Source organism: Amblyraja radiata, chromosome 20 (assembly GCF_010909765.2).
Source record: "Amblyraja radiata isolate CabotCenter1 chromosome 20, sAmbRad1.1.pri, whole genome shotgun sequence".
Lineage (NCBI taxonomy): Eukaryota > Metazoa > Chordata > Chondrichthyes > Rajiformes > Rajidae > Amblyraja > Amblyraja radiata.
This window is the reverse complement of record NC_045975.1, coordinates 41,731,619-41,757,710: the sequence shown is the minus strand read 5'-3', so window position 1 is coordinate 41,757,710 and position 26,092 is coordinate 41,731,619. Positions and strand designations below refer to the sequence as shown.

Here is a 26,092-nt window from a genome sequence, read left to right as displayed (position 1 = left end):
GTTTCGGGTCGGGAAAATAAGTGTCCCGAACCGAAACGTCACCTATCTTTTTTCTGCTGAGATGCTGCCTGACCCACTGAGTAACTCCAGCTTTTTCTGTCTATCTTTGGTATAATCCAGCATCTGCACTTTTTTGTTTCTCCACCTATCACTTGCCACACCTCTTTCCAGCTTTCTCCCCCCACCCCGCACACCAATCAGTCCGTAGTAGGCTCTCGTCACCTATCCATTTTCTACAGAGACGCTGCCTGGCCTGCTGAATTACTCCAGCATTTTGTGTCATTTTCTGTAAACCAGCATCTGCGTTTCTTGTGTCTATATAATTTTTTGTTTGTTTTCAAGCATCCAAGATAAATATCAAGGACTCCAAACTCAGGAAAATATAGAACATGAAACTGTACAGCATGAGACACAGGCCCATCGGCCCACAATGTCCATGCCGAACAGTTGATACCAATTTAAACTAATCTCTGAGACATGAGGAACTACAGATGCTGGAATCCTGAGCAAAGCACAAGGTGCTGCAGTAACTCAACGGGTCTGGCAGCCTCTGTGGAGAGAATGGATAGGCAGCGTTTTAGGTGGAAACCCTTCTTCTTAATCTAATCTCTTCTGTTTAACTGCTCACAATTTACACTCCCTAGCACCTCCCTGATGATGCCGCACCTCAAATTCAATTCAATGCCTTCCCCCAAGTTCCCGGCTTAACCTTAGTTATAGAAGTTCCTCCATCACAGTTCAATGACACATGCATTTCCTAATCCTAAAAGCCATGCATCTCTAAAGATAACTCAAACATGCATCTATAACTGCATTTAAAAATGTACTATAACAGCATGGAAAAGCCAATTTAGTCAGGTACATGATTAGTAAAGGTTTAAAGGGATATGGGGCAAGCAGCTTAGATGGGGCCTCTTGGTTAACATGGACAAGTGGGGCCGAAGGGCCCATTTTCTTGCTGTATAATTCTATAGCTGTAACATTTTGAGCTTCGGCCTTCTGGCACCTTTCCGTTCTTCCGCAAACGGTTCAATGGTTCTTTATTGTCATGTACGCAAAGCTCAGTGAAATTCTTTGCACAAACCACTAATATACAGTCGCCATATTTTGGTGCCGTTTACAAAGAAAAGTGAAAAGTGCAAAGTCCGGTCCCCATGTTGGAAGTACTGGAACATGTCCGATCCAGGCAAGCCTCAGCCTGCTGCAGGCCCGAGACCCAACGCCCCTCTCCTCGCCCGACCGCCTCTGTGTCGGGCTAGACGGCACTGGAGGCAATACCCCAGTCCCTCTCCTACCGGCCCATTCCTCACATCTATCGTCACTAGAGTCTCCCTCCTTTCTGTTCAAAAACCCCTATAGTTTTTTGTGTCTCAAACTCCACATAATCCAACCTCAACTATTTCCTACGATTTAGGCAGTGGTCTAAATGATTAGGAACATGAAACTAAATATAAAGGCACCAATTCATTTCCACTGGACAAGTTTGGTGCAGCAGTAGAGCTGCTGCCTTACAGCGCCAGAGACACGGGTTCCATCTGTTTGTATGAAGTTTGTATGTTCTCCCTGTGACCACGCACGCGTGGGTTTGTTCTGGTTTCCTCCCACATTCCAAAGACATGCAGGTTTGTAGGTTAATTGGCTTGGGTCAAATTGTAAATTGTCCCTAGTGTGTAGGATAATGCTAGTGTACGGGGTGATCACTAGTCGGCACGGACTCGGTAGGCTGAAGGGCCTGTTTTCATGCTGTATCTCTGAAGTAAATAGATGTGTCAAAGCCTGCCAATAGTGCATGAGATTTTGATTTTGAACACATTAATACACAGGAATTGTATGAATTCAAATAAAAGTTAACAGTATTAATACTGAACTGCTTCTTTGTTCAATTCCATACATAAAAATCGAATTGGCACAAACCTTAGACACATCAAAGTCGTATTGGGGCAAAATGTTTTGTGCCTGAGTATGTTTATAGAAGTTCCAATTCATTCACAATCTTTTCTTTCTCTCTTCTACCCTGCAGAATGCTAGTTGAATTAAATTAAATTGAGTTAAATTAAATTAAATTAAATTGACGCAGTCATCCAGTTTTCAGATGTCTGCTGAAAATAAAATGATACTTAGTATAATTCAAATCAGGACTTTCAATTATCTGCAATGGGCCTTAATGCCTGTTCTGGGATACAACAAGAGGCAATATTATTTTGACATGTCTCCTCAAATGGTAGAGGTGTTGATAGTTCACTCTCCAAATCAAAGCTGTAATTATATAAAATGCAACAAGGCTTGAAAGCGCGCACCACCAGACTCAGGAACAGCTTCTTCCCTTCAGTTATCAGGCTTCTGAGCAGTCCTTCCATAAGCTAGAGCACTCTCTGATTCACCCGACCCCATTGCGGACATTGGACTTTGTCTGTGGAACAGATGCGCTACAAGAAGTTGGACACAAACTACTGCAGTGACTCAGCGGGTCAGGCAGCATCTCTGGAGAAAAGGAATAGGGGCCGTTTCAAGCCAGGACCCTTCTTCCCACTACAATGCTGAGAACTATATTCTGCACTCTATATCAGCTCCTATTGTACTTGAGTTTGACTTGATTGTATTTATGTGTAATACTATCTGATCTGATCGGATAGCATGCAAAGCAAAGCTTTTCACTGTACCTCGGTACACGCAGCAATGATAAAGCTAAACCTCACAACATTTGTTCAAACTGCCCGGGTATATACTGTACTGTATCTAAAAAAGAAAGAGGGTTTCTAAAATTAGGTAAAGGACGGATTAACTTTTACCACGGTAGTTGAAATGTGGGTTTGAAATTGCCCCCAATCCCGGCATGATATCGAGGTTGTACTATTTTCTGTGAAGCATTTGTTCAGTATTGCCAATTCTAAAGTGGTATTTGGCTGTTTGCTCAGTCCATGATCAATAGAATCTGTAACCATTTAATCATCTCCAATACCACAGCTCCCCAGATGAAATTTAAAAGCAGACTCCTGATTCTGCCCTGCTCCATCACACACAAATTCAAACTCACTCAATCTGTTTTGAGTTTTGTAATTTTCCCTCTGATTTTTATACGCTACCTCTCTCATTTTGGCTCACAAACATTCTCTGTACTTTCAGCTTTGAAGAGTGAAAATGCTGGCTGATATTCCATTTCTCATTTATTGATCTGCATCAGATACAATGTTTGTCATCGAACATAGAACATAGAAAACAGTACAGCACCGGAACAGGCTCTTCGGCCCACAATGTCCATGCTGAATAAGATGCCGTTAAACTAATCTCCTCTGACTGCTCAAAGCACTTAATTGTCATATGTGAAATTACATGTTCACATGAAGCTCAGAGAATTAAATTAACATTTACAGGAAGCCATTACACAATGCAATGTCTTCCTGAGATAGGGTAGGCATGGGATCTGGAGGGGAACACACACCTCCAGATTCGGGGACAGTTTCGTCCCAGCTGTTATCAGACAACTGGACCATCCTATTACCAACTAGAGAATGGTCCTGACCTCACATTTACCTCATTGGAGATCCTCAGACTATCTTTAATCGGACTTTATTGGACTTTACCTTGCACTAAATGTTATTTCCTTTATCCTGTATCTGTACACAGTGGATGACTCGACGGTAATAGTGAATAGTCTTTCTGCTGACAAGTTAGCACGCAACAAAAGCCTTTCACTGTACCTCTGTACATGTGACAATAAACTAAACTAAACAGAGGAGATTATTCATCACGGCATCATGTTTGGTACATTCACCATGGGCCAACACGCCTGCTCCTGTGCTGCACTAAGCTAGCTGCCTGGAAATCTAGAGATCTTTGTTCCTTTGTGTACCCTTGCAACAGAATCACACACCTTACCGCCTTTCAATACATGTCGAAGATAGACACAAAATGCTGGAGTAACTCAGAGGGAAAGGCAGCATCTCTGGAGAGAAGGAATGGATGACTTTTCAGGATCTAGACCCTTCTGCAGACTTCTCTCCAGAGATGCTGCCTGTCCCGCTGAGTTCAGCATTGTTTGTCTATCTTCGGTTTGAACCAGCACCTGTAGTTCCTTCCTACACATTTCAATACATGTCCTTCCATGATCCCAACAAGGAGAGTTAGCGATTGGCACTCTTTAATTTAGTTTTGTTTAGTTTAGCTTAGTTTAGGTTATTATTGCTATATGTACAGTTAAAAGCTTTTGTTGCGCTCTGTCCAGTCAAAAAGACTGTACATGATCACAATTGAGCTGTTCACAGTGCATAGATAAGGGATAAAAGGTTCAACATTCTGATTAAAGATAGTTGAAAGGTCTACAATGAGGTTAGACACAAAATGCTGGAGGAATGCTGGAGGAACTCAGCGGGACAAACATTCACCATCGACATACTCCAGCATTTTGTGCCTATCTTTGGTGTAAACCCACCAGCATCTGCAGTTCCTTCCTACACGTCTCCAATGAGATATTCCAATTCAGAGAGAGTCTCAAAATGTCTTCATTTCAAAAAAAGCAAAACTTCTGACACCATTCCTCACCATTCCATGCTCCAAGCTTCCAGGAACAGTCAATGTTTTAATCTTTCAACCAAGTAGTTTAGTCTTGAAAAGACACAAAGTGCTGGAGTAACCCAGTGGGTCAGGCAGCATCTCCGTGAGTTACTCCAAGAGATGCCCCGGTTTCCTCCCGCATCCCAAAGACGTGCGGGTTTGTAGGTTAATCGGCCCGTTGTAAATTGCCCCTAGTGTGTAGGGAGTGGATGAGAAAGTGGGATAACACAGAACTAGAGTGAACGGGTGATCGATGGTCGGCGTGGACACAGTGGGCCGAAGGGCCTGTTTCCATGCTGTACCTTTCCATCAACCAATCAATCAATAAATTCAATAATTAATGGAGTTGTGCTGGGAAGTAGGAATAGAAGGAATTAACAACGCGAAAATAATCGTTCCTACAATATCAATTGTCCATACTTTGCATTTTATGAAGTACTGTTACAATGTTAAAGTTAAAATCAAAAGAGCATTTGTCACAATTAAATCATTTAGCACATCATATAAAAAAGGGCAAGTGTATATTTGTGATCATAATATAGTTTCCAATCAGATCTAATTTTCATTCACCATTTATTTGTACCTGTAAGTGAAATGCATCTTTAAAGTTTTGTAGATCCCTCCTGGATGAAGGCTAAATTGATCACGCAATAAGTTGCACATGGATACAACCCAAATTCACCACAGGGTTAATCCCTGATCTTTGCCAAGGCAACAGTTGGAAGACAGCTGTCGATCCCAACGCCCCTGACACAAGGTTGGGAAAACCAATGTCAAGAACTCCCTTGCTTGATCATGAGTCTCTGACCTGCTGGATGATGTGTGCAAGCACGGATACTGAGTCATGACAATTTGTTTCTATATGACCAAACACCTGCTAAGACAACAGCTAAACAGAAACAAATGTGAAGAATGACTGCTTGGGTGATCCAGACCAAGACTGTAATGGTGCAGAGGTAGACTAGCTGCCTCACAGCACCGGAGCCCTGGGTTCGATCCTGATCGGAGTTTGCACATTCTCTCCGTGACCGCGTGGGTTTCCTCTGGGTTCTCCGGTTTCCTCCCACATCCCACAGACGTGCGGGTTTGTAGGTTAATCGGCCCTCTGTAAATTACCCCTAGTGTGTAGGGAGTGGATGAGAAAGTGGGATAGCGTAGAACTAGTGTGTCATATTCGGCACAGACACATGTGTTCATCCCCTGGTTAAGCATAATATAGCTTTAGGAAATGGATTTAGGTACTATAGTGGTATGTAGGGGACTTTTGGATAGGTACATGGATATACAGAGAGTGGAGGAATATGGATAATGTGCAGGCAGATAATGCCCCTGTCCCACTTAGGAAACCTGAACGGAAACCTCTGGAGACTTTGCGCCCTACCCAAGGTTTCTGTGAGGTTCCCGGAGGTTCCCGGAGGTTTTTGTCAGTCTCCCTAATGGTCGAAAGTGGTTTCCACTTCTTCTATGTTCCGGCAATTATTTCAAAAAATTCAAAAACCGGCCGCGACTAAAAATAGGTTGCCGTTTTAAAAATCGGTAATTTTTTAGTCGAAGCCGGTTGCGATGCTAGTTGAAGGTGGTTGCCGGAGGCTGCAGGTCTTACCTTCCACTACCTGACTGACAAAAACCTCTGGGAACCGCACGGAAACCTTGGGTGGGGTGCAAAGTCTCCAGAGGTTTCCGTTCAGGTTTCCTAAGGGACGGGGGCATTAGAGTTCATAAGTTCATGTTCACAAATTACAGGAGCAGATTTAGGCCATTCGGTCCATCAAGTCTACTCCGCCATTTCATGGCTGATCTATCTTTCCCTCTCAACCCCATTCTCCTGCCTTCTCCCCATAACCCGTGCTAATCAAGAATCTGTCAATCTCTGTCTTAAAAATATCCATTGACTTGGCCTCCACAGGTATGTATGGCAAAAAATTCCACAGATTCACCACCCTCTGCCTAAAGAAATTCCTCCTCATCTCCTTCCTAAAAGTGCGTCCTTTTATTCTGAGGCTGTGCCCTCTGGTCCTCGACTCTCCCACTAGTGGGACCATCCTCTCCACTTGTATGAGTTGGTCTTGACGTCATGTTCAGCACAAGCATTGTGGGCTGAAGGGCCTGTTGCAGTGCTGTGCTAGGTTGTGAAGTGTACTTACTGCTCGGTGCTGAGTGCTGGACATCCTGTCCCAGTCGTTGTCGGATTGCAGGCTGCCGCCCATGGGCGTATGCTCCTCGGGCGGTGGTTTATTGATCACTATCGTGTGCAGGGGCAGGTGTGAGGCCGAGTGCTGGTCGTTCAGTTCCTCCCTCTCCCTCTCCCGTACTAGTCGATCCTGGACCATGGCTTCCTCCCCATCAGCAGATGAACCATACGGAGAGGCAGCTTGCTTGGAAGACATTCTGCTGTTGAAATGTAACGGAAAACAACAGCGGTTCGATGAGTGTCATACGTCATAGAGTCATACAGCGGGAAGCTTCGTCATAGAGTCATACAGCTTCGGCCCAACTCATCCGTGCCGACCACGATCTACGCTAGACCCACCCTTAGACCATTAGACTTTAGATATACAGCGTGGAAACAGGCTTTTTGGCCCACTAGTCTGTGCCAACTAGCGATGTACAGTAGCACAAACCTACACACAAGGGACATTTTACTATTTTACCGCAGCCACTTAACCTACAAACCTGCATGTCTTTGGAGTGTGGGAGGAAACCAGAGCACCCAAAGAAAACCCACGCGGTCACAGGGAGAAAATATAAACTCCGTACAGATAGCACCAGTAGTCAGAATCAAACCCAGGTTACTGGTGCTGTAAGGCAGCAGCTCTGCTGCTGTTTTGTTTCTAGGCAATCAAATCATGCTATACATGAATTCAATTAACCCACACACAAGTACACCAGGTAGGTAGTGGTGAAGTTTAAGATAGACACAAAATGCTGGAGTAACAGGCAGCATCTCTGGAGAGAAGGAATGGGTGACGTTTCGGGTCGAGACCCTTCTTAGTTTCGTTTAGTTCATCATTGTCACGTGTGCCGAGGTACAGCAGAATGTCGTTTCATACAGCTGGAAATTGTGATAGCTTTATAAGTGGAGAAGTAATGAAAAGTTAACAGGCCAACAGTTTACTGGACAAATGATCAATTACGGAATGGATGTTTAATCAAGTTGGTTAAGCATTTCTAACGGGGAAAATGTGAGAGGAAAACGTACAGTTACTGTATAAATGAAGGTGAAGGGAATGTGAGCCAGCATAATCTGTCACTTGTCAGGACGAGTGGTAATTCACCACTGGAGAATGGAACTTCGTATGCTTTCCATCTGGCAACACTTTAAATCTGGCAGCAACACCAGAGATCCCGAAATTAGTGAAGAATTCCTTAGGAGAATTGAGAACTCGAGGATGCCACAGATTTTGCCAGTGAAAGCCACGGTAAAGAATGTGGATGTGCAGGTCCGTTCAAGGGGTCGAGGTGCCCCGTGATCAAACGTTGACTGGTTGGTCACACATCCAACATGATATTTGCAATGTCTGAACCCTAGATAGATACACAAAATGCTGGAGTAACTCAGCGGGACACCCAGCATCTCTGGAGAGAAGGAACGGGTGATGTTTCCGTTCGAGACCCTTCCCACTCACTTGAACCCTAGACAACTCTAACCTTACCAGCTGTGATCTTCTATAGACTGTACCTTTGGTTGCACTACAGAATTTGGTTCATGCACCATTAAGGTTATCTAGGATCATGGTTGCTAATCTTTGTGTTTTTGATTATTATGAATTATCTGTGTATTATTGTGTTTTTTCAGGCCTGTCAATGGATAGTGTCTTTACATATTAACAATGAGTTTTCAGTGTCCCCTCTGTAACTGCAGGCTCTTTGGCTACTCCCATGTAAACGGCCCCTTCCCACATAATTAAAATGCTGGAGTAACTCAGCGGGACAGGCAGCATCTCTGGAGAGAATGAATGGGTGACGTTTTGGGTCGAGACCCTTCTTCAGATTTAAACCAGCATCTGCAGTTCTTTCTTACAGCCTGAAGTTATCTATCAAGGCGTGGTTCATCAAAGGTACTGACCTCCGCAAGGATCTGTAGGAGAGAATGCCTCAAAAACGCACCTAATATCATCAGGGACCCACACCATCCTGGCCACACTCTGAATGAATGAATGCATGAATGAATAAATACTTTATTTTCACATGTGACAAGTCACGGTGAAATTCTTTCCTTGCATTCCCACGATATGCAAATAGTCACCACATAAAGGGCGCTGAAAAAGTTATAGATTATCCGCACCAGGTCCCCCTTGTTGTTCCCCACTCCCCTTCACCAGGTCCCCCTTGTTGTTCCCCCCTCCCCCTCCCCCACGGCAGTCTCCCCATGTCGGGTCTCCATTGTTCAATATTCACTTTCATCTCATTGCTCCCATCGGGATGTAGCTACAGGAGCCTGAAAACCATGAGCTTCAGGTTCAAGAACAGCTGCTTCCCAGCTACCACCAGGCTCTAGAACACTGCACAACACTAACCTCGGCGACTATCATCTTCTATAGACTGTATCTTTGGTTGCACTGCCCACTTTGGTTTTAATTTATTTGTGTTTTTGATTATTATGTTTTATCTGCGTTCATAAATCTTGCCCCTCTCACTTTGAATATTTGTCCACTAGTTATTGATTCCTCTACCCTGGGGAAAAGCCCACATTATCACCCTATCAATTCACCTCATGATTTTATACATCTCTAAAGGGCCAGGCAGCATCTCTGGGGAAAAGGAATAGGTGATGTTTCGGGTCAAGATCGTTCTTCAGACTGTTAGAGGAAAGTACAACAAGAGATATAGACGGTGATGTAGAGAGATATAGAACAATGAATGAGAGATATGCAGCAAAGTAATGATGATAAAGGAAACAGGCCATTGTAAGCTGTGGGCTAGGGGAAACCCAGTTACAGACAATGAGACTCAACAAGACAACTTTGAAACTGGTTCAACGACTTGGGCGGGGGAGGGACGGAGAGCGAGGGGATGCAAAGGTTAGTTGAAGTTAGAAAATCAATATTCATACCGCTGTGTTGTAAGCTGCCAAGCGAAATATGAGGTGCTCCGACGATCATAAACCATATATTGCCCAACAAACAGTGGGCACACTTGTGGTAAATTAATGGATTCATGTTGTGTGACTTTATACACAGTTATCTACATGGCAACTATAGAAAGTCACCAGTGAAGTATTCACCATGAATTATATCATTCCCTCAGAACTGTAGAAAGTAACAGGGTACTTTCACAAAGGGAAAACAAGACATTCAATTGCTCAAAGTTCAAATGGGGAAGGCTGGATTTTATTATCCGTTATTGTACACAGACTGTTACAAGACCCTCTGGTTACTGAAAAATATAATCTTACACATGCTGACGCGTGTGAGTACAAAGCATTAAAATAATCCTGCATTTACGGACAGTTAAACAGGTAGACACAGTGCTGGAGTAACTCCGCGGCTCAGGCAGCATCTCTGGAGAAAAGGAATAGATGACGTTTTGGGTCAGAACCCAACTTCTGAGTCTGAAGAAGGGTTCCAGCCCGAAATGTCACCAATTCCTTTTCTCCAGTGATGCTGCCTGACCTGCTGACTTTGTGTCGGAAGGAACTGTAAATGCTGGTTTACATCGAAGATAGACACAAAATGCTAGAGTAACTCAGCGGGACAGGCAGCATCTCTGGATAAAAGGAATGGATGAGGTTTGGGGTTGAGAAGGGTGTTGACCATTCCATCTTACTCCAGCACTTTGTGTCTATCTTTGGTATGAACTAGCATCTGCAGTTCCTTCCTACTCATTTATTTACAGTTAAATGTTTCTGGAATTGTAGTCAATCTGCAGACTCAATAGGTTATGTTAGTGAAGCAAGAAGGTATTTGAATGCCTGCATTAACACACGGTAGACAATTAGAGAATGAATGAGATAGATACAGAGATATAGCAAGGAAACATGCCCTTTAGCCCACCAAGTCCATACTGACTACCAGTGACTCCTTTATACTAATCCTACACCATTAACAGTAGCTGGTTGAGCCCCTGCCTCGTAGCATCAGAGATCCGGGTTCGATTCTGACCTTGGGTACTGTCTGTGTGGAGTTTGCAGGTTTGGACGTGTGGGATTCAAGTATATGTGGCCTCTGTAAAATTGCCTTTAGTGTGTAGTGAGTGGATGGGAAAGTAGGATAACATAAAACTAGTGAGAACGGGTGATTGATGGTTGGCGGGGACTCAGTGTGCCAAAGGGCTAGTTTCCATGTTGTTTTTTTAACTAAAACCTAAACCAAACTAATCTAATCCAACTCCACATAGACCGCATGTGAGTCAGGATTGAACCCGGGTCTCCAGCGCTGTGAGGCAGCAGCTCCATAAGCTGCGCCACCGTGCTGCCTGACCAATAATAATCCAAAAAATATGAAAGTGAGATTAACCCCACAATACTGAATCAGTAAGGAATGTCACAAAGTGATGGAGTAACCCAGCAGGTCAGGCAGCATCCCTGGAGAACACGGATCGGGTTGGGATCCGAAGTTTGAAGATGGGTCCCGACCCGAAACGTTTCGTTAGTGCTGTAATTGTTATATGGTTATATTTATGGTATGAGTGCAGGCAGGTGGGACTAAGGGAAAAAAGTTGTTCGGCACGGACTTGTAGGGCCGAGATGGCCTGTTTCCGTGCTGTAATTGTTATATGGTTATATGGTTATATGGTTTCCTATCAGTCTGAAGAAGGGTCCCAAACTGCTGAGTTACTCCAGCACGTTGTGCATTTCCTTGGTAAACCAGCATCAGCAGTTCCTTGTTTCTATCTCAACATTAATAACCAGCAATCATTCCTAAGCCACAGTGTTAAATATACTCACAGGTCTGTATGAGGAAAGGTATCTGTGATGATGTAGCCTGAATACATGAAACATGTCACGTTTTACCACTGATATTGCCTGGAAAGCAGTACTCAACAATTTGCAAAAACACAAATTAATCTCAATGGAAAATGGGGTGACTTGTTGAATAAGTACATCCATTCTATCTTTCATTCCTTTTGGTCCATAGATCAAACCAGAATGTTTCAAATGCCAAGCCTAAATCATTCAGCTTGATCCAGCCTGGGTCTACCTCTGTGAAATGAAGTGTACTATTTTACATTAAATACGGGACAATTAAACCTCAGCCTGGGAATTATCGCTCTATTTTCTGGCTCCCAAACACAGTGTTTGCTTTCATATTTTTCTCCTAAATGAGCGGACATTTGGTACGTTAGTCCTTATAAACTGAGCTCAATTATCTCATCCACCTCTGACAGTTGTTTGACAACATGGGGCATTCGGACAAATTTGTCTCCCATCTCTGCCTATGTCTACACCACCACCTTTACAACAAACTTTCCTAACACCTTTCAAACCCTGTTCACATCCAGGAAATATTTGAAGAAAGGGGCACAAAGTGCTGGAGTAACTCAGCAGATCAGGCAGCATCTGTGGAGAACATGGATAGGTGACGTTTCACATAGTGCTGGAGTAACTCAGCAGATCAGGCAGCATCTGTGGAGAACATGGATAAGTGACGTTTCACATAGTGCTGGAGTAACTCAGCGGGTCAGGCAGCATCTCTGGAGAACATGGATAGGTGATGTTTTGTATCAGGATCCTTCTGAAGAAGAAATTAAGTCTGAAGAAGGGTCCTGACACAAAATGTTATCTATACATGTTCTCGAGAGATGCTGTCTGACCTGTTAAGTTACTCCAGCACTTTGTGCCCTTTTGTGTTATCCGGCATCTGCAGTTCCTTGTTTCTATATTTTTCACGAATGTTAGCCTACAATATGCGAAACGCAAAGATTCAAAACATTTATGAGCACAATACTAGTGCAAAAAACTCTTAGTGTAAGCAAACACAGTCCACAGCTCATAACTGAGTTAGCAGTTAGCAGTAACAGCAGACTCAAACGCTTTCAGTGGTTTAATGATCTATTCAGATGGTTGGACAAAATGTGATATGTGACAAAACATGGCACTACATTTGTCCAGAAGGTGTTGGAATTATGGCCCAAGACCCACGGCGGCACGGTGGCGCAGCGGTAGAGTTGCTGCCTCACAGCGCTAGAGACATGGGTTCGATCCTGACTATGGGTGCTGTCTGTAAAGGAGTTTTTACGTTCTCCCTGTGGCCTGCGTGGGCTTTTTTTGGAGAACTCCAGTTTCCTCCCACATTCCAAAGACATACAGGTTGGTAGGTTAATTGGCTTGGGGTAAAAGAAATTGCAAATTCTCAGCTTCAGTTTAGTTTATGATCACGTGTACCAAGGTACAGTGAAAAACTTTTGTTGCGTGCTATCCAGTCAGCAGAAAGACAATACATGGTTGCAATCATTTACATGATAAGTGGATAACATTTAGTGCAAGGTAAAGCCAGCAAAGTCTGATCAAGGGTCACCAATGAGATAGATAGTAGTTCAGCCCTCTCTGGTTGTGGTTGGATAATTCAGTTGCCTGATAACAGTTGGGAAGAATCTGGAGGTGTGCTTTTTCACACTTCTATATCTTTAGCCTGATGGGAGAGGGGAGATGAGGGAGTAGCCAAGGTGCGACTCGTCCTTGATTGTGCTGCTGGCCTTGCCGAGGCAGCGTGAGTTATAACGGATGGTTTGTGTGATGGTCTGGGCTGCATCCACAATTCGCTGCAATTTCTTGCGGTCTTGGGTGGAGCTGTCCTTAAAACAAGCTGAGAACGCTCTGGTGTGTGTAGGATAGTGGTAATTTGCGGGGATCGCTGGTCGGTACGGACTCAGTGGGCCGAAGGGCCTGTTTCCGCGCTGTATCTCTAAACTAAACTAAACCAATTTGATTTGACCTGGATGCAATTGAGAAGGTAACAAATTAATCCAAAACAGCACAGCGAGTTAGAAGATGTCTGAGATAATGCCTGCCTTCATCTTTCACTTCAATCTTGCCAGGTGCATGCTCTCAGTGGGTATCTTGTCAAGTGGTGGGACTGATTCAATCACAATATTCACTAAGTGTACGAACTGTGCCAAGTCCCAGTTGGGGTCCTGTAACTTTATTGAAGGGCTGCTACCTTGTCAAGTCTAGTCTACCTGACTTCCTCCATTGCACACAAAATGTTTCTGAGGAAAACTATTTACACATAACGCTGCCTCGGCAAGGCCACAGCAAACACCAGGACCGGTCTCACTCCAGTCACTCCCTCTTTTCCTCTCTCCCATCAGGCAAGAGGTACAGAAGTATGAAAACGCACACCTCCCGATTCAGGGACAGTTTCTTACCCGCTGTTATCAGGAAACTGAACCATCCTACCAACAACTAGAGAGCAGCCCTGAGCCAACATCTACATCATTGGAAACCCTCAGACTACCTTTAAAAGGACTTTACTAAACTTTATCTTGGATTAAACATTATTCCATTTATCTGGTATCTGTACACTGTGGACGGCACGATTGTAATCATGTGTAGTCTTTCCACTGACTGGACAACACACAACACAAGTTTTTTACTGTACCTCGGTACATGTGACAATAAATAAAACAAAACTAAATTAAACTATCGAATCAGGCAAACAGAGGGTGAACAGTTTGCTCTTCCAACTGAAGTCAGGTATCAGATGACTTTGAAGATGATCACAGCCAACCAAAACACTGAGGTACAAAGAGAAAATGATGAGATTGAGGGGAAAATGGATAGAGAGCGAGAGGGAAAAGAAAATATCAGAGAAATGTGGTTGAGAAAGGTGGCAGGGAATGTTAGGAGAGAGCGAGAAAACTTCAAGAAAGTAAGAGGGGAAATGGGACTGGCTTAGATGGGGCACTTTGGTCAGCATGGACAAGTTGGGCCAAGGGCCCGTTTCCATGCTGTGACTGACTACATGATGCAACTTTCAAACAAAAGGGAGAGGGAGTGTGTGACAGAGACAGAGAGAGAGAGAGACAGAGAGAGACAGAGAGAGACAGAGAGAGACAGAGAGAGACAGAGAGAGACAGAGAGAGACAGAGAGAGACAGAGGGAGAGACTAACAGAGAGAGACCGAGACAGGGACAGAGACAGAGAGAAAGATACAGAGAAAGAGAGAGAGAGAGAGAGAGAGAGAGAGAGAGAGAGAGAGAGAGAGGCAGAGAGAGAGAGAGTGGTTTTGATTGTCATTGGGGAGAAGGGTGAAAGGGAATAAGAAGAACAGAGAGAGATGTTTGAAAAGAAATGGATTACAATAAATAATAAAAGCAACTAAGGAAAATAGGAATATAGGTTCCATTTCCTGACTGCTTGCTGCCTAGACTAAATTCACTTTGTAGTCTATTCTTTAAAATGACCAAATCAGTTAACCTTCGGTAATGATACCAGCATTTTTCAAATTAGCAAAATCATTAACTTCCTCATATGGTTTCTTGAAGCAAATACATCCTGATTAAAATTCTCACAAAGCACCGTATAACTGTTAAAGACAAAATTTACAAATCTGTCACATGTTTTCATGAATATTTCAGTGAATGAAGTCCTTGAAATATCAGGTGCGAGATAAAATAATTAAGCTAATCCCTATTTAAATAAGAATTTTATGAAGCAGTCCTTGTTTCAAGAAGGGTTTAAAAGCTGTTGCGGCAACTCTCATAATTTATGGAGGCCAGGCAGTGCTGAAATTCTATCTTCCCGGAGAAAATATTAATATCAGAGAGACTAAGAAATTAATGAGATTCACTGATGCAATTATGGATTTTTTAAAATAAATATAATATTTTGAAAAACACATAAATATTTCAAAATTGCATCTGAGAAATCATTGTGGCAGCAATTTAGAGTCAAATTATACATAATGAGGAAATACTCTGATTGAATTGTCTTTCATATTTAATATTAATGATTTACATGTTCCAATCTTCCTGTACCATAATGGCATTTAAAAGACACTTGAACAGGTACGTGGATAGGAAAGTTTAGTTTAGTTTAGTTTAGTTTAGAGATATAGTGCGGAAACAAGTCCTTCAGCCCACCGGGTCCGCACCGACCAGCAATCCCCGCATAATAACACTATCCTACACACACTAGGGACAATTTTTACATTCACACCAAGCCAATTAATCTACAATCCTGTACATCTTTGGAGTGTTGGAGGAAACTGGAGATCCCGGAAAAATCCATGTAGGTCACGGGGAGAACGTACAAACTCCGTACAGACAGCATCCGCAGTCAGGATCGAACCCGGGTCTCTGGCGCTGTAAGCGCTGTCAGGCAGCAACTCTACCGCTGCGCCACCGTGCCGAAAGGTTGAAAGGATATGGGCCAGGAGTGTGAGAAGGAGATAAGGAGGGAAAAGGTGTGAAATGTGAAGCTGGAGGAAGGAATATAGGTGGGTTGGAGAGGGAGGGTGGAGGGGGGGGGAGGGGAGGAATAGGTGCGCCTCCAGGTAGGGGAGAGAGAAGAGGGGCAGAACGTGGGGTGGGGTTTAATCTAAAATTGGAGAATTTAATATTCATACCATTGGGTTGTAAGCTACCCACATGTATGAGGAGATAGGTGAGGCATGTACTATTACATTTAAATGATACCTGGACATGTACATGGATGGGAAATGATTAGAGAGAGATGGACAAATTGGTCTTGCTCAGACAGGGACAACATGGTCAGCATGGACAAGTTGGGTTGAAGGGCCTGTTTTCCTGCTGTGTGACTCTGTAAGTCCATGATGAGGAGTATGTGAAATACAGCTGGCAGTGCCTTACATGACTTACGCCAATTTGTAGTGGGACTGAGAAAGCTAGGGGGTGGGGGATCATTTGCCAAGCTTTGCCGCACCCATCCTTCTTTTTCAGCTTTCTCCTCACCACTACAAGTCTGAAGAAGCATCCTGACACAAAATGTTGCCTGTCCATTCCCTTCACAGATGCTGCCTGACCCAGTGAGTTCCTCCAGCACTTTGTGTTGAGCTTTGATATGTTATTAGCTTTCAATTGGATGGTTTGCTCAAGATGCTTGCATTTGCAGCTTGTTATATCTCCATTCCCCTATTTAGGATTCGCCCACACCAACCAACATGCCTACACTACACTACACTAGTCCTACCTGCCTGCTTTTGGCCCAAACCACTCTAAACCTGCCTCCCAAAAACATGCGGGTGTGTAGGTTAATTGGCCATCTGTTAATTGCCCAAGTGTGCAGGGAGTGGATGAGAAAGTGAGATAACATGGAACTAGTATGAACGGGTGACCGATGGTCGGCGTGGATTCCATGGGTATCTCTAAATTAAACTGTTCACCGCTTTAATTTTCCAACCGTCTCCCACTCTGACCTGTGTGCCTGTGTCATTCTGCGCTGTTCCACTGAGCCCCAAAGTGAACGGACTCGTCCTCCAACCCGCAGAATTCAATATCAGACCATTTGCTTCCTTTCTTTGTATCAGAACCGACCAGCTACTTGTAGCCTGAAAGCATCCACCACCCACCTAGCACCCTCAGGAACAGCTTCTTCCCCTCAGTTATCAGGCTTCTGAACGGTCCTTCCATAAGCTGAGGTACTGTCCGATTCACCTCTACCTTGTTGTGTACATTGAACTTTGTCTCTGGAACTGATGCGCTGAGTTTGAACTGATTGTATCTATGTATGGTATCTCTGATCTGTTTGGATAGCAAAGCTTTTCACTGTAGAAGCAAGGAACTGCAGATGCAGGTTTACGAAAAAATACACAAAGTGCTGTACATTGGACTTTTTCTCTGGAATTGTTGAGCTACAATGCTGAGACCTATATTCTACACCAGTGATTCCCAAAGTTTTGATACCGTGTATCCCTTCGTAAATTTTCGTAAGCATCTTGTAACCCCTCGTTAAAAATATCATATTTCATTGTAAAAGTCCATTAAAATTGCATACATTTTTATTTTGGATTAAGGTATGAATGAAAACAAACGTTTTCTATAATATATTGTATAATTACTAGAATAAAATTAATAAAGTATCCAGTAAATACATTTTTAATTAAAATCATTTATCATCAATGTGAAGGATGAAATTGCTTATGTTGGGAAAATATTTCGGCAAAATTTGGCTCTGTAGTTGTTAATTTCAACCTCAGTTGCGGTTCGACATCTAATATGTGGTTCATCTTCTTCGTCTTAATGTCCACAAGGGCCGAAAATCCAACGTCATGCAGGTATGAGCTTGGAAATGGAGAAATTGACTTTTGGCCTTTATCTAACAATTCTGTAAATTCATTTTGTGTTTGTAACCAAAATTAAGAAAATGTGTTCTCTTTATATTTGTTTTTTGTCAAGAATCCATCAGAAGCTAGTTCCAAAAGTTGTTCTTCTTCTGTTTGTGACAGACCTTTTGGCACTGATTGATTGATGTTGAATGGGTATCTTATCCACTCAGTATCTATGTCCAATTCAGGGAAATACATTTCTAGATTCATCTGTAAACTCGGTAAAAGCTGTATTATAATAATCCTCACACCGTCTTCAATTTGTTCACTCGAACTAGTCTATAATTCATGAAGAGATGGTAAAGAGCCCACTTCTCCATTAGCAACTCGAATTTGCCCCAACTTCAATTTCGCCACTGTGGCGATCGCCTTATCTTGAACGTGAAATATAGAAATGTCCTTGCCTTGTAAGGACAAATTAAGATTATTTAAAACAGAAAATATGTCTGCTAATTGACAGAGCCATCTCCAGTCTTGTAAACATTCTTTCATTTCAAAACTTTCATTAAGAAAAACCAGTAGTTCAAATAACCGATTCAACACTTTTCCACGAGAAAGCCAACAAACCTCAGTATGGAAAAGAGGTTGGGTATGATTACTACCCCTTTCTTCAGTTGTGAGAAAATTCGGGCATTTAACGGACGTCCTTAAATATAATTTATGATTTTCACTGTTTTGTCTAGAATGTTTTTTAGGTCTGTAGACATCATTTGTGTAGCCAAAACCTCTCTGTGTATGCAACAATGTGTCGATTTTTCATCTGGTGCGATATTTTTAATCTTTGAAACAAGCCCTTTTTTAGATCCGACAATGGCCTTCAAAAGATCAAAAGACCTGTGTGCGTCATCTCCAATCATTACTTCTGCCATTATTTTTGCTGCAGGCTTGAGAAAAGTTTCGCAATTGTCTCCGGTGTGCCATTTTTCGCTATTAAGAGCGACACCATAATGAGGGTAATAAGGCTTTTTATTCTCACTTCCTGCCAGGCCCCACGTTATTTTCTGAGCTTTTTTAAAATCTATTTAAAAATTTTAATTTATTCTCGAAAGATTTGTCTTTGTATTCGATATGTTTCGATTCAAAATGGCGCTTCTAGTTGGAAAGCTTCATACTCTCATTTGATAACATTTCATGACAAATGACACATAATGGAGCCGGTTCATCTTCATCTCCCGTCCATGAAAATCCATATTTCAAGTAATTTACATCGTACTTACGAAGTTTCTTCACTATCTTCTTAGTTGGTCCTTTACAGATGTCAGGTGACACACCCTTCTCAATTTCATTACATTCATACGGTCCAGATATATCTACGTTTTAACGTTGTCTGCAGCTACTTCTACCTTCCTTATTGCTCTCTTTTGTGCGTTTTATACACCCAGTTATTAACCAATGATCCATAATTGAGAATTTAAGGGCTAGAAAGGCATTTATCCATGACCATATGATTACTCTTTCTAAGTCGCTGACGCACAAGAAGTGCAAACCATTCGGGCAAGTGAGGCTGAACGAAAACTTACGAGTTGTCGCGCGGAAGTCTGCAAACTACTCAAATGCAGCAGCTATCACAAATTGAGTAGGAGAATTCATACGAAATATATAATTTATTTGCAAATATGTATGAATAAAATAATTCATAACCACAGTATTTTTTTCTAATTATGAATCTATGTTTCAGTAGTACATAGCTGAAAATTGCCGCGTACCCCCTGAAGGCCTTTCGCGTACCACTGGGGGTACATGTACCCCACTTTGGGAAACACTGTTCTACACAATGGCATTTTTCTCTTCACTCTCTCTATTGTACTTGAGTTTGGCTTGATTATATTCATGAATAATATAATTGGATAACAAGCAAACAAAGCTTTCCTCTGTACCTCAGTACACGTGACAATAATAAATGCTAAATGGCCACAGAGTGCTGGAGTAACTCAGCAGGTCAGGCAGCATCTTGGGAGAACATGGATAGGTGAACATTCAGATCGGGACCCCCTCTTCAGCCGAACATGGATAGGTTGAAGAAGGGTTCTGACTCGAAACATCACCTGCGAATGTTCTCCAGAGATGCTGCCTGACCCACTGAGTTACTCCAGCACTTTGTGTCTTTTTGCGTGAATCAGCATTTGCAGTTCTTAGATTGTACCAATAATAAGCCTAAACCTGGATTATCCATCTGTAAGGAAAATCCCATTCCTTCTCCCCAGAGATGCTGCCTGTCCCGCTGAGTTACTCCAGCTTTTTGTGTTTATCTTCAGTTTAAACCAGCATCTACACATCACCCATCTGTGATATTATTTCAGTTTTCCTCCCTTTTCTGCCATGACCTGGTCTCCTAGTCGATTCCTACTGCTCTGACTCACATCTCACAGATTTTCATAGTTCTTTATTTATTTTATTTTGCTTCATTAAATTCAGTTCAATTTATTGTCACGTGTACTGAGGTACAATGAAAAGCCTTTGTTGCGTGCTAACCAGTCAACGGACAGGCAACACATGATTACAATCGAGCCATTCACAGTGTACAGATGCATGATAAAGGAATAGCGTTTAGTGCATGGTAACACCAGCAAAGTCCGATCAAGGATAGTCCGAGGGTCACCAATGAGGTAGATAGTAGTTCAGCGCTGCTCTCTGGTTGTGGTAGGATGATTCAGTTGCCTGATAACAGCTGGGAAGAAACTGTCCCTGAATGTGGAGGTGTGCGTTTTCACACTTCTATACCGTTTGGTTGATGGGAGAGGGGAGAAGAGGGAGTGGCCAGGGTGCGACTCGTCCTTGATTATGCTGCTGGCCTTGCCGAGGTAGCGTGAGATATAAATGGAGTCAATGGAAAGGAGGTTGGTTTGTGAGATGGTCTGGGCTGTGTCCACAATTTGCTGCAATTTCTTCCAGTCTTGGATGGAGCTTTGATGTATCCTGTTAAAATGCTTTCTGTGGTGCATCTGTAGAAGTTGGTGAGAGGTGTTGGGGACATGCCGAACCTCCTAAGCCTTCTAAGGAAGTAGAGGCGATGGTGTGCTTTATTAATCTACAAAACAGCTGGCTTCATGAAGCGCTTATCACCATGACAACCTTGGCCGCACCCTGTCAGACACATCCCCTTTGTCCCACCGACCCTCCCTGCCATTTGAAACTAGTTTGTCTTCTTGCTCTCCCAGTTCTGTCAAAGGGACTTCATCAAGATCCTCAAACTATTATTTAATGTGAATGATAGGTTCAAGGTGAAGGGGGAACATTTAATAGGAGCTTGAGAAGCATCGTTTTCACACAGAGGGTGATGGGTGTATGGAATGAGCTGCCAGAGGTGGTAGTTGAGGCAGGAACTATGACAGCGTTTAAAATACATTTGGACAGGTACAAGGATAGGAAAGGTTTAGAGGGAAATGGGACAAATGCATTTTATCGAGATGCAACACAGCATGGTTTGGGCACAGCTTCATCCAAAACCACAAGAAATTGCAGAGAGCTATGAACGCAGCCTAGACCATCACTCAAACCAACCTCCCTTCCATTGACTCCATCTACACCACTCTACCTTGGCAAGGCCAGTAGCATAATCGAGGACCAGTCTCACCCCGGACGCTCCCTCTTCTCCCCTCTCCCATCAGGCAAGACGTACAGACAATTGAAAACAGATACCTCCAGATTCAGGGACAGTTTCTTCCCAGCTTTGATCAGGCAACAGAACCATCATCGCAGTTGTACAGGGTCTTGGTGAAACCACACCTGGAGTATTGCGTACAGTTTTGGTCTCCTAATCTGAGGAAAGACATTCTTGCCGTAGAGGGAGTACAGAGAAGGTTCACCAGACTGATTCCTGGGACGGCAGAACTTTCATATGAAAAAGACTGGATAGACTCGGCTTGTACTCGCTAGAATTTAGAAGATTGAGCTTACAAAAGCTCGAGCTATAGAAACTTACAAAATTCTTAAGGGGTTGGACAGGCTAGATGCAGGAAGATTATTCCCAATGTTGGGGAAGTCCCGAAAAAGGGGTCACAGTTTAAGGATAAGGGGGAAGTCTTTTAGGACCGAGATGAGAAAATCATTTTTTACACAGAGAGTGGTGAATCTGTGGAATTCTCAGCCACAGAAGGCAGGTACAGGATACTGAGTTGGATGATCAGCCATGATCATAGAAACATAGAAACATAGAAAATAGGTGCAGGAGTAGGCCATTCAGCCCTTCAAGCCTGCACTGCCATTCAATATGATCATGGCTGATCATCCAACTCCGTATCCTGTACCTGCCTTCTCTCCATATCCCCTGATGCCTTTAGCCACAGGGGCCACATCTAACTCTTTTAAATATAGCCAATGAACTGGCCTCAACTAGCTTCTGTGGCAGAGAATTCCACAGATTCATCACTCTCTGTGTGATAGAAACATATTGAATGGCGATATATTCATATTGAATATGTGATAGAAATCATATTGAATGACGGTGCAGGCTCGAAGGGCCGAATGGCCTACTCCTGCACCTATTTTCTATGTTTCTATGTTTCTATCCTCTCACCAGCTGGAGTACGGTCCTGACCTCATCTTCCCCATTGGAGACCTTTCAACTATCTTTCAGCGGACTTTATCTAGAACTAAATGTTGTACCCTTTATAATTCATCTGTACATTTTGGGTGGCTTGGATGTAATCATGTATAGTCTTTTCTTTGACTGGATAGCATGCAACAAAGCTTTTCACGTTACCTTGGTACATGTGAAATAAATAATAAACAAAACTAATATGCACATGGGACAAGTGTAGATGGGACATCTTGTTTGGCACGAGCAAGTTGAAGAGAGGGGCCTGTTTCCATGCTGTACGGCTAGGATCCATGCAAACATCAGATCTTTCTAACATTTCCTGCTTCTGAGCCACACCCTGATCCACAATCTCTGTCAGTTCCCACCCATTACTATTGCTCAGCTACTGACCACTTCATTGAATAAAAATCAGACTCACCACAAAACCTTGAGCTGCACTGCCTATTAGAGTCACTGAAGCACTCATGGAACCATAGAGGTATACCAGGGGTCATCACGGGTACTGGCCTCCCCACCACACACTGCCCGCTCCATCACGGGTACTCACCTCCCCACCATTGAATGGAGCTACAGGAGGCGCTGCCTCAAAAAGGCAGCCGGCATCATCAGAGACCCACACCACCCTGACCACGCTCACATTTCACACCTGCCATCGGGAAGAAGGTACAGGAGCCTGTAATCTGTAAAGTCCAGGTTCAGGAGCAGCTTCTTCCATGTTTTGTCGTGATCAGGCTATTGATTACTACAAAACATGGACTCAATCATGATCTGTAAAATCATGATATGTTGCACTAAGGACTTTGGGCGTTAATGCACTAACATTAGGGTTATTATATATTTGTTGTTTATGAGACTAGAAGACCAGAATGCCATAAGACATTGGAACAGAATTAGGCCATTCAGCCCATCATGTCTACTCCACAACTTGGTCATGGCTGACACATGTTTCCCTCTCAGCCCCATTCTCCTGCCTTTGCTCCGTAACCTTTGGCACCCTCACTAACCAAGATTCTGTCAATATCCACTGTAAAAATACCCAATGACAGTTGTCAGTGGCAATGAACTCCACTGTTTTACCCTTTGGCTAAAGGAATTCCTCCTCATCTCCTTTGTAACGGTACGTCCTTTTATTCCAAGTCTGAGCTCTCTAGTCCTGGAGTCTCCCACTGGTGGAAACATCTTCTCCGCGTCTACTCTATCGAGGTCAAGGAAAGAGCGTTCACGTTGCGACCCTGTTTCCACCAATCTCTCCACCATCTCCACACACAAGAAGCACAAGAAACGACAAGGCAGACACCATTGTGTGCAGATGCCGGGAAGTGTGTTCACCTCTGGCTGAACAACTTCTAATCTTGTGTGTGGACTCGCTAAGAAGAAGTAGATCTACTCTATCCAGCCCTTTCATTATTCGGCAGGCATCAATGAGATCCCCCCTTATCCTTCTAAACTCCAGTGAGTTTATTATATGTTATCTATTAGTATTGTGTTTACAAGCAAGCAGTAAATTTACTGTTTCTTTCTCAGCATAGATGACAATGAAACATTTATGAATCTCTTGAAATAAATCTCTTTCTTCAGCTTGCAAACACCTGATGTCTGAAAAAAATACAGCCTTATCGTGGCCATTCAAATTTCTGCCTCATCTGCATTAACTTTTATCTTAGATATTAAATGCTGCTTAAATGTATGAACAGATTGATTAAATTCCGTTGTGCGCCCCTCAATTACCAACTATAATATACATTTTGTCAATTCAAAACTAAAAATAATTAAATAAACTTGATGTAACTTACTTGCCTTGCAATGACGGGTCTTTGATAATTCCAATCTCATGCATTTTCTTGCATAAAGTGAATGATAAGTGGTCAACAATAAAGAAGTAAAATATTCCTACCAAAGGCAGACGAACTTTACAAAATCCATACTTAAAACATCCACTTTGCTGAACTATTTCAATTAAGTAATATTGCCCATTAATCAAGAGCTCTGGAGGTTGACATCTGTTGTAAGAGGCTTTTGTAAAAATAGAAAAGAATATTTATTCATGCCACGCCCAAAGAATTTCAAAATTGTTGATCAAAAGGGAAAAAAAGTGTTTTATCTTATTTTCACAATGTGGTGGGTGGGTATTAATTTTGACTGAGATAGCACAACCAATAGTTGGATAGACTACTGTGAATGGCTTGCAATGAGTTTAGACTTTAGACTTTACAGATACTGTGTGGAAACGGGCACTTTGGCCCACTGAGTCCGCGCCGACCAGCGATCACACCGTACACCACCAATACTAGGGACAATTTACAATTTTACCGAAGCCAATTAACCTACAAACCTGTACGTCTTTGGAGTGTGGGAGGAAACCAGAGTGACCCATGCGGTCACGGGAAGAACGTACAAACTCCGTACAGACAGCACCCGTGGTCACGATGGATCCCGGGTCTGTAAGGCAGCAGCTCTACCACTGCGCCATTGTGCCTCACAAATGCTCTAAACTAAGTAAGTATTTGCTCCAAAAAAGACACAGAATGCTGGAGTAACTCAGCAGGATGCTGCCTGGTCTGCTGAGTTCCTCCAACACGTTGTGACTTTTTTTTGTAAACCAGCATCCGCACTTTCTTGTTTCTACTAAGGAACTGCTCAACTTTGTAGGAGCAGTAACCCAATAAGTGGTCAGTACATTGGAAGAGATGAAATCAAATTGTACTCTGTCTTGCATTCATGAAACTCAGATTCTGAAATCTGCAGACAAGAAACTGTCAGCAACACATGATGTGTAATACAGTATTACAAATGTTGACTTGGTTACTGATATAGACAGTTGAGGCAATGCACAACACTACAGAGATACAACAATACAGTAATGTGCCTTACTGGGTAGGATAACTGGTATGTTGTGTGGTAGGTAATGTTCTCCTAAAATATCACAGCTGATCAGTTGTTGGTTCAGCAAAATGGATCATCGTTTGTGCAGCTAAGTGCGAGGTGTGGCTTTTTGGGAAGTTAAACCAGGGCAGGGCCTTCACAGTGAACGGTAGGGCTCTGGGGAGTGTTGTAGAGCAGATCGATCCAGGAGTACTGGTACACAGTTCCCTGAAAGTGGCGTCACATGTTGATAGGGTGCTCAAGAAGGCTTTTGGTATATTGGTCTTCATCAGCCAGGGTATTGAGTACAGAAGTTGGGACATTACGTTACAGCTGTAGAAGACTTTAGGGAGGATGCATTTGGAGTATTGTGTTCAGGTTTGAGCACCATGCTATAGGGTCCGATAGCATTATAGGACTTGCTATGGGAAATATGTCTATTAGCTGGAAAGAGTGTAGAGAAGGTTTACAAGGATAATGCCAAGTCTCAGGGCTTCAGCTATAGGGAGAGGTTGGGCAGACTAGGACTTTATTCTTTGGAGTACAAAATGTGGACGGGTGATTTTCTGCATAAAATCATCAAGGGAAGTGAATACATGGAATGTTTTACCCAGGGTGGAGGAATCAAGAACTGGAGGATGTAGGACTAATGTGAGTGGCGAAAGATTTAATTGAAACCTGAGGGGCAACATTGCCAGAGAAGGTATGTACAAGAAGGAACTGCAGATGCAGAAGGTTTAGAGGGATATGGGCCAAATGGGACTAGTTTAGATGAGGCAATGTAGGCTTTACCTTAGGTAAGCTTAGAGATACAGTGTGGAAGCAGGCCCTATGGCCCATAGTGTCTGCGCTGACCAGCGATCGCCCATGCTCTAGTTCTATCCGACACATTAGGGGGCAATTTACAGAAGCC

At 43.0% G+C, this 26,092-nt stretch overlaps 1 protein-coding gene across 8 annotated transcripts in view; it reads right to left on the bottom strand.

Moving 5' to 3' along the window:
- sox6 (SRY-box transcription factor 6) overlaps window positions 1-26,092 on the bottom strand; it is a 651,687-nt gene that overhangs the window by 374,520 nt on the left and 251,075 nt on the right. For all 8 annotated transcript variants that reach the window (XM_033038493.1, XM_033038492.1, XM_033038491.1 and 5 more), the window contains one exon: window positions 6,696-6,942. In XM_033038493.1, the coding sequence (XP_032894384.1) occupies window positions 6,696-6,938 (243 nt within the window). In that variant the 5' untranslated portion in view covers window positions 6,939-6,942. The remainder of the gene's footprint in view (window positions 1-6,695; window positions 6,943-26,092) is intronic.